Here is a 10,236-nt window from a genome sequence, read left to right on the forward strand (position 1 = left end):
TCTTACTGTCACACATATGACAATTCTATCGATCAATGACATTTAGAAATTTCCAAATGCCATTTTTCACTATGAGGTTTGTAAGAATTTATTGTTTTAGCAATGTTAGTTTTTTCTCTGGTAGTTAAAATAGAGAGAGAATTTTCTTATATTCTAATTCTTTATCACACCACAATTTCTACTTAAATTTAAATGTAATGATATTTTTAATATTATCATTATTCTATACAATACACTCTTCCTTAATTGTCAAATGATTTAGCCAAGAAACGACATATTATGCCACCTTTACTTGTGTCATAAGTGGTTTTATCTAGATTTTGAAGCCATCTTAGGAAGCCTCTTTTCTCCCTTGTTGTTTATTATATTCCCCCAAGTTACGAGGATAAGGGAGCACAAGAGTACGGAAATGTGCAATGGGGACATGTGGGAACACCCACTAATTTTAGGGAAATTCAAGGGGGATTAGGGGATGTTGAGGTCCCTAGAATAGAGGTCATCATATATGCATTATAAAAATAAGAATATTAATGATAAGATCCCTGCAATAACTACCCATCCCATGCAAATTCAACATTGTGCAATCCAATGGAAACATTGTAATCATATCTATCTTGAAATCTTGGAAATTATTAAGTTTGTTGAATTATGAATGGGGATCTCAAATTGTACTTTGTCCATGTGAAGTTTTATGAGATTGGAACCACTTCAAACATCCTAAGATAATGGTAATGTTAAACATTTTAGTAACCCTTTATATCCTTTTATTTTAAGAATTTAATATTCCCATTAATTACCAAGGTTATATGCTTCTCAAAGCTCTATTGCATATCTTTTTTCTATCTTCATGGGTTTTTACATAAAAACATATGGGATGAGGTGTACAGGATTCCTTCTTCTAGGGGAAGGGGATGCCCAAATGTCTCCATTTTGGGGAAATACATCCCACACACTAAGGAAACACTTCCCCATGTGTTTCCCCAGGTTTCCCACAAAAGGAGATGTGGGAAAAATGTTTCCCTAGTTGTCACCCAATCCTTAGAGCATGGGAAATATGGGGAGTGCACCTATGACCCAAAGGGATGTCTCCCTATGCAACACCAGTTCTTATACATTAACCATCTAGCCATAAACTAGTTCTTATTACCTTTAACGTTAAAGTTACAAGTCATAAAATGCTTTTTGAATTTACTCTATCTTTCTCCATGATTCTATAGATATGTTGAACCTCAACTCGTAACCACATACGATAATATGAGTAGCAAGAATCTCAAAGTTTTGGGTCTGGAGCCCAATTATCTTCTGTATTTAGAGGTATCGCCACATTGGACCCCAGTTCGCAATGTGGCGGCAACGCCTGTAAAATTTATGTTGTAAGGGGGTTCCAGGGGGAGCGGCTGCAATCGTTGGGAACCCCCCCCCCCAAGAGATCAGGGGCAGTGCCCCCAAAGCTAAAAATAGATGTAAAATTGCCTTGTAAAATGTTGTAATTTCATAGTCAATCTAGATCATTCATTAGATGGAGATCTGACGGTAGAAGTTATGTTTAATTTAGGGGTTTTTTGCCCTATAAGGCAACCCCTCGCTATATATGAGGGAATTGTATTGCGTCTATGTAGATCTGTATTCTGAGCGAGAAAGAGAGAGGAGATTGTGTGAGAGCAAAGAAGGAATTACAGTGTATCTGCTGTAGGTTGTATCTCTTTAGTTTCCTGGGTAATATAAAAGGAAGGACTGATTGTTTCTCTGTCGATGTAGCCCAAATTGGGTGAACCACGTATATCTGTGTCTCTCTTCTTTTATGTGTTTTCTATTTTTATATTTCTGCAATATATTTTATGTGTTCCATTGCTCTGTAATATATAATTTTCTAACACAAAGAAGAGATTTTTCTTATCCCAAAGAAAAAGGTCCATTGGTTTGTGATTGTTTTCAAGATCATAATAAGCTTTCAACTTTCCATTTATCATATTCTTATGCTATAATTGTTGATTTTTAGGTTAATATGGGGCTTTTATAGGGCTTAACAATAGTTCCACTAGAGCTCATGATGAAGATTAATTTTGAGATATTTGTATAAAGTCACTTCCTCCAAAATGTTTTTTTCATAGAAAAAATTAACATAATTAATCTTTTTAGATTTGATTGTCATAACCTTTATTTTGTTAGTGTTAACAATTATACCTACCAAAGCTGGAATACTTGAGAATTTTTAGTCATTTATTGATGTAATAAGGACACTTCATTATTTGAATAATATCATCATCATGAATAAGAATGATCATGACTATTTAGACTAAACTCTTGTCGACACAACCTTCTTCCAAACATCTATTTAACTTGTCAACATATAATGACAAAAGAGTTAGGGGACAAGGGACAACCTTGTTTAACTCCTATATTACAATTAATTTATTATGACCAACACTCCATCTTCCTAAACATGGCAATAATAAGTGGAGTTTAAATGTTCTACATTTTAACCATTTTACCCAAATTCCATGATACAATTGTGGGTGAAATTACAATTTTTGCTTGTTTAAATTACATTGTTTAGGGAAAACGTGGATTTAGTGTAACAAAAACCTTGTAAGATACCTTGATTGTATAACTCAATCAATCAAACATGAAATTCCAAACGTGGAGAAAAAATTACTAGAAAATATGCCAAAAAAACGGAAACTACATTGATAAGAACAACTTACAACATGAACTTTTAATCATTAAAAATTAAGAAGGCACATCTATTATTTTTTTAAATTATTAGTATTTTTATATTAAATTATTGGTTTAAGAAAATTTTTACTTATTAAATGACTTATTACTACTAATGTCATATGACATAGGAAAACTTGCATGAAAGGGGTACTATGTGTATAAGGTGAAAGATAATCTCCCCACCATTCAAATAGGTAAAACTCAATAAATCAAACATGAAATTCAAAAGTTGGAGAAAAACTTCCTAGAAAATATGCCCAAAAAAACAGAATGCTTAAACTACATTGATAATAACAACTTACAACGTTAAGTTTTAATCGTTAACAAATTAAGAAGGCACATCTATTATTTCCTTAAAATTATTAGTATTTTTATATTAAATTATTTGTTTAAGAAAAACTTTACTTATTAAATGACTTATTACTACTAATGTCATATGACATAAGCAAACTTGCATGGAAGGGGTAGTATGTGTATAAGGTGAAAGATAATCTCCCCACCATTAAGTGGGTAAGTCTAGGTTGGGGTATGCTTGGATGTTAGATGGAAAAGCAATCCATTCACTAATAAGATGTTATTACTAGTATTGTACAAAGTTTAATCTCGCTTGAAGATCCCTTGAAATATATTAATTCCCTAAAATAATGTGCATCCTCACTTTTACTCAAAAATTTTGTTTGTTTGTCAAGTTGTGAGTGTCCTAGAGAGATGACTACAAGCTTAACGCTCTAGCTTGAGAAACCACAACCTAGTGGCATCTACGCGGTCAAAATCACCAAGAGATCACACCTGCCTTGGACCACACACGCTCTTAACATAATAGTTTTTTTCCCACTAAATTTTGAACCACTGACCTTACATCATAGAATAACTTAACAATACACCCATCACTATGTATTCTAAGCCCATTCCCACCTCCGCCCATAAAATTTGAAAAATCTTCGCCATGGGCAACTTATTTTGCCCAATTAGCCACGTCGGTGCATTTCTACACAGGATATTTTTTCCGTGCATTCCATTTTCAAACTTATCGAGGAGATATGATTTAAATATGCAAACACGTTTTTTACTAAAAAGGAGGCGATCTGCTTTTTATTATTATAAAAACACGTCTTCGAAGTGCAAGATTATTTTAATTTTAAGATGGCGAGAGGCATTCATAATATTTTACAAGTTACGACAACTAATAAGCGTGCAACTAGTACTATAAGCTTGTTTATATATGTGCAACTAGTGTAAGTTGACCTGTCATATAGGATTGAGAGCATTAAGATATTTCTAGGTGCATTCATATTGTTTAAAGATTATTTATAAATCTTAGGTTCATTAAGGCCAAGGGGGAAGATCTGATTTCTTCGTAACATTTTAAAATCTTACAAGGACCTTCATATTTACAGGCCACAGTCCATATTTTTCTTGTCGTTTAGATGATGTAAGAGGGTGACGAGACTTATCTAATGGATTAATGATAATTTTATTATTGTTTTGTACCTGCATTCGCATTAATTAAAAACAAAAGAGGAAGGAAACTGTCATTCGCTTTCGCTTCCCCAAGGATAGGGGACTGTCATCTTGACCCACGGTTAACATTATTTTAACTAAGGTTACTGTCATTGGAAAGTTTCAATCGCAGGACTCTAGGCCAATAAATAGAGACTCCATTGTTGTATTAAAATTTATGTTCTGATGAATAAATCTGAAAGGAGTGCCGGAATTCTTTCAAAGTGCCTTCCGTCGTGCATAGTATGTCTTTTATTAAATTAGTTTTCAAATTATTGATAGCTTAAATTTTCACAGATTTATTAACCAGACATGTTTAGTGAATTTGCTAATTTGTTTTTGAATGGTTTATTATTTAATTTGATTATTTTAAATAAAAATATATAATCAGTAAATTGAGAAAGATATGAACTGTGATTACATTATCTGTGATTTTGTTTTGTAGTTGCGTCCTCGGGTGCATCCAGGCGTTACGTGTCCCTCGGCCACGGTAGTTTCAATTTCGACTTGCCATGATGATCATTTTTGTGAAGTACACCCTCCTTCCACCTTCACCGTTTGGAAGAGCTCTCTCTTCCTTAATGGAAAAGGATTCACAGCATTTGATTCATCTGGAAATCTGGTCTTCAGAGTTGATGATTACTCAACTCAGGCCAAACACCATCTCTCTCTCATGGATGCTGCGGGAAACATTCTTCTCACCCTGTCCCATAAGGTATTATTATTTTAAGTTGACCTAAATTGGATTTCAAATTTGGAAAATATTTTGAAATTTAATAGATACGAGAAAAGTTAATTGTTTAAACTCTTTTATTATTTTCTTAGCAAAATTAATTGTTCTAACTCTTTTACTACTTCGGCAGAAACCTGAAATATTTCCTCAAATAAAATAGCCTACCCTTTTCAACACATTTTAATGATTTTACTTATGTTGATTGATTTTGATTGTGGGTTTAATGGAGGTTGGGTTTTAACCAGCGATGGGATGCATTCAGAGGAGATGGCGATGGCTGTGAGAAGCCAGCGTTTACAGTTATAACGTCGGTGTTGAAACTTTTCTCAAGCAAAACCCTCCGCCAAAGTTGTCATAAATCCGATAAAAGGTCATAATTCGGAGACTTGCCATTATCAAATGAAGGGATATCTGTGCAAGCCAACCTCCTCCTTCACATTATTCCGTGGCTCTGGTGAAATTGTGGCTCAGGTTCGTTGTCATGTTATTGAATACTACGGATTCACTGTTCAGTTTATTAAAGGGAAGAAGGTGAGCGTAGTGGGTAATTTCATGGATTCATTCATTGAATGGAACAGGCAAGACGGAAGCAAGCGACATCGGAGGTCATGTTAGGAGACGACGTACTTAGCCTTGTTGTGCAGCATGGGATCGATCAAACCTTAGTCATGGCTCTTCTTATTATTCAATCAGATATTCAGAAGTGAAAGTCAAGATTTTAGAGGCGGTCCAGATTTTAGAGGCGCTAAATTCGCCGTCTTATCTCATTGAGAAAAAAACTATTTATACTTTTCTTATTATTCGACTGACCTATAAATATTGTGTTTAAATTTTAATACCTAAATTCACCGTCTTATCTCATTGAGGAAAAAAACTATTTATACTCTTCTTATTATTTGACTGACTTATAAATATTGTGTTTAAATTTTAATAAAGGATTATTATTTAAAGAAAGGAAAGGTTGTGGTTAAATTATTGGGTTCTTTGGTTTTTATAAAATGAGGATTTGTTATTATTTATATTATTAAAATATTTTTTAAGTTATTAAATTTATTTTTAATTTTAAAATTCAAATTCTTTTAAATTTATATAAATATTTAATCAAGTTATCCAATTTTAAACATATTCATATTTATTTACTATTTAATTTCATTAAACTAAAGAAAAAATAAACAATCTCAATATACATTAAACTTATTGAATTTAATAAAAAACTTATTTAATGTTTTGAATTTTTTGAAATATAATAGATGTGGAACATAATAATTTGTACATTGTAAATAGTAAATAAACAATCTCAATATACATTAAATTTATTGAATTTAATATAAGATTATGTAATGTTTTGAATTTTTTGAAATATAATAATGTGTATACTATGAACAGTAATGTTTTATTGTAAATATTTGGATTAATCATCATTAGAATCATAATAATTTGAATATTGTTTTGATTCTTTTGAAAAACAAATGTACTAGCGTAGTCGTTGTTATTGAAATTAAAGATTATGTTGTTATAAAATTTGCATGTAGCATGATACATATAAATTATATTATGAAATATTTAAACTAATATTAATATAATATGGAAAAGATTAATATATATCTTCCATTTATGTAACCAAACAAATGTCTCATTGACCATCTCATAATTTGTCTATGTTTTGAACGAGAGGTGAAGAAACAATTATTATTAATGCTTGTTTGGTTTTTCTAAAAATTATCATACTATGTCTAATAACTTTGAAAAATAATGGAGAAGGTAAGAATTCATGTTGGGTGTGGAGCTTGATTATCTTCTTTATTTAGAGGTATCGTGGCATTGGACTCCATTTCGTTGCCGCCTGTCAATATTTTCCACTAGGGGGTCCAAGGGGGAAATAACTAAAAATAGCTGTAAAATTGCCTTGTAAAATGTTCTATTTTCATAGTCAATCTGGGCCGTTCATTAGGCGGAAATATGATGGTAGAAGTTATGTTTAATTTAGGGATTTTTGCCCTAGAAGGCAACCCCTCACTATATATAAGGGAATTGTATTGCGGCTATAGAGATGTGTATTTTGAGTGAGAAAGAGAGAGGAGATTGTGGGATTTCATAGTTGGGAGAACGTTGGTTCAAAAACCAGCGTTTCAACAAGAGTTTATGCACACCCTTCCTCCACAAAGAGCATTCAGACCCCCACTGGACTAAGGGAATCTCGCAAGATTTCTTGAAGAGTAAGTACCAGAACTTGTTATTTTTCCTGCAGAAATACATCACGTGTGAGGGTCGCTTCGGGCTTGCATTCCTGTTTCATATTCGTCTCCTCGCCCATTTCCATGACAAGCCATTAAATTTTCCCTATTACTTGAGGATGTCGCTGATGAAGATGTCGACGACTACTAAGGAAGGGGAGGTCAATTTAGAGGAAAACATCTACCACCATGGGTTGGTGAAAATGATCTTGGTCGAGGTCTTAAAAGAGAAAAAGTGGACATTGGAGGAGTTCTTGGCCGAAAAATATTTTGCAGAGAATGAGGATTCTGATTCCTCAGATTCTATGGAGGAAGCACCGACAGATAAATGAGGAAAAAGCCATGGATGCATGGGCTACAAATAAAAGGGAAAGAAGAGGAGAAAAACTCTGACCCTTCAGAGTCTAAAGTATAAAAACCAGTGGAAAAAGCAAAGAAAAAGTTACAAACCAAAAATCCACTGGTAAAGAAGGAAAAGAGGGACGGCCTCGGCTCTCCGAAGCCCACTGAGAAGAACCCAAGAAAAACCAAAGAAGAAGAAGAAGCCTCCGACCCTCGAACTCCAGATGAATGAAGCAAAAAAAGATGAGGAGGTGGTGGTGATAGGGGAGATTGTGGGCCAAAAGCCCAAGTCAAAGAATGGTACTGCCACCTCGGCAAAAAAATTTACCAGAAGCCATGTTGTTCAGCTAGTAATAAAAGATACTGCAGATGTAGAAGTACTGCCTGAGACACCGGATAATAAGAAGGAGAAACACCACGGCCCACCCAAAGGTAAAGAGAAGATTGAGTTAGCTAAGCTTACTGGTGAGATAGCGATGTCTGTTCAGGACTCCCTGCTGCATGGAAGCGGGAATAACACAATAGAGCAACAACAAGCAAAATAGGACCTCGGGTCCTCTAAATCTCTCCAAAGACATCAGGGAGGGGGAGTAACTCCTCAGAAGAGACAGTCTCTACAGGAATTGGAAGAAATCATTACCGAGCTCACCATTTCGGAGAGAATTTTGAAAAGGAAAAACGAGACCCTGACGGAGAAAAGCCTGTGTATCCAGAAGGAGCATGTAGAGTGGGTCCAGAAAACAACCCGAATTATGAAAAATAAGTAGGCTAAGATCGATCATTTGAAAAAGAAGAACGAACTGTACAAGGGTCAAATTCCTGCAAAACCCAGCGGTAACCAGTTGAACCAGTTGGCAGAGGTAGAAGATCAGTTGGTTGCAGTAGATGCAGCTTAGGATAAGGAATGATTTCCTTTTTCTTTTTGGGGAGATGCAACAATTTTTCTTGCATAAGGGGCATGCAAGGACTGAGGTGTGGGGGAGATGTTGGGGCTTGGTTTTGCCCAATTTTGATACCTTTTTCTATATTTTCCCTCTCCCATGTTGACTATTTTTAACCCCTACTATGCCTATCTCGGTTTTCATACTTGTGTTTTTTCCAAAGGGCTTCCATAGGCTGAAGGTATGCAAATTAATACTAAAAAGCATCATTTACCTTAACTTTGAGAATTCCTTAGTTGTTCGTTATTTTTTTTACCATGCCAACTAATCTTGAGTTCCTGTGCAGATTTACTTTGATTCGAAGACAGGCCCATAATTCCTGTAGACATTTATGCAATCTTATTTCTTGCAATTACTCTGGATTTCCTGCAGTCGCGTATTTCTCGTAACCATGCGGATTTCTTGTAGCAACATCAGTGGTTAGCCATGTTCCATGAATATCTAAGTCCAACGGGAACATGGGTTTTGCGGGGAATATATCACATATGATTGCTATCCTATTGGCCTTCTGAGATCTACCAACAACACTGCCTAGATTCAGAAGCTTTCTCTAGCTGGCCGTTTGGAGGAACAACTACAACCATGTAACGCGTTTTCATTTAATCCATGCTTTCAGCCATGGATTAAACCCAGTATGGATAAAACGATATATTGTAACATATCTATTAGCCTATGGCTTAGATTAGCAATCTCCTTTTTTCTTGCCATCTATAGGCTTTGTACATGTATAAATTATGTCCTAGTTTCAATGATAGGGTGCTCTTAGAGTGTTGGGTTGGTTTCAGCACTAACTTTGTATTAGATTGTACTCAACTGTATTTTCATATTAATATAAAGATATATGTTCTGTCCATTGCAGTGAGAAATCTCCTCTAATTTGAAGGGGTTGTGAGTAAGGGAGGGCCCCCTTTGCTCACAACTCCCATAGTGTAGTTTTCATGTATTTTATTTCTGTTATGTAGCAGTAATTCATTTTTACAGCTAATGTACTCTTTCGAATATATATCAGCAGCACTAGATTAATTGAATTAATTTTCTGTTCATGTGTGGGATTCAGTTAATGAAGATTTGATTCCTTATGTTGATTGAATTTCTGAATTTGTTGTAAGTTGATTTTTATATCTTTTCTTAATCATCATCAGCAATCTTAAGAGTTGTAGAGGGAAGTTTGATCCACTCTATAGTCTTTGTTGCTAAGTGATTGATGCAGGAAAGAGTCATTGGTTTTGTATGATTGGTTAATTAGATTAATCACCACTTACAGTATTAGGCCTGCATATATTTTGCATGCATCTCACAAGCTTACCTTCCCGAGATGATGATTTATGTTTAATCAAATTATAATGCTATAATTTGACTCAACCAGGCGGCACCAAGCGAGGATATGTCTAGGAACTCCATCTCGTCCTAGATTTACTTATGTAGACAGTCATGGTACTTGAGTACCAAATGGTGCTCAGAACCCTTGATACCTAGATTTGTACGAATGGTATAGAAATTTTTTTTGAATTCCGACACATCTTGGTCCCTTCTGTGCCGTAGCGTGGTCCACTTTATGTATTTATCTTCATACCTCCCGATAGGGTAATATTATTCCTTCATGGCATCTCAGAAATAATTCCAAGTGGGTGTCCCTCTCGTCCTCTTGTTCACAGTAGGTTTCCCACTAGTCCTTAACATGTGGGACCACTTTGAGGAGTGTAAAAGTAATCTTTTCCTTATTGGAAAAGTCATGAACTGAAAAATATACTTCCAATAGATTTAACAA

General features: G+C 34.6%; 1 protein-coding gene across 1 annotated transcript; it reads left to right on the forward strand.

Moving 5' to 3' along the window:
• The first annotated feature begins 4,404 nt into the window (after window positions 1–4,404).
• On the forward strand, window positions 4,405–5,677 carry LOC149175556 (protein LURP-one-related 8-like). The gene is made up of 3 exons (XM_089421167.1): window positions 4,405–4,461; window positions 4,664–4,933; window positions 5,181–5,677. Exons 1-3 carry the CDS (start codon window positions 4,405–4,407, stop codon window positions 5,190–5,192), a joined length of 339 nt encoding a protein of 112 aa, XP_089277293.1. The 3' UTR covers window positions 5,193–5,677.
• Window positions 5,678–10,236: the final 4,559 nt, after the last annotated feature.

The sequence above is a fragment of the Pinus tabuliformis genome, chromosome 4_1 (assembly GCF_031772625.1).
Source record: "Pinus tabuliformis cultivar Carrire ecotype Pingquan chromosome 4_1, CPIR1, whole genome shotgun sequence".
Lineage (NCBI taxonomy): Eukaryota > Viridiplantae > Streptophyta > Pinopsida > Pinales > Pinaceae > Pinus > Pinus tabuliformis.

Coding starts and splice junctions, on each gene's coding strand:
- LOC149175556 (XM_089421167.1), top strand. CDS start 4,405: ATGAATAAATCTGAAAGGAGTGCCGGAATTCTTTCAAAGTGCCTTCCG. Junction 4,462..4,663: donor AGTGCCTTCCGTCGTGCATA/GTATGTCTTTTA, acceptor TTTGTTTTGTAG/TTGCGTCCTCGGGTGCATCC.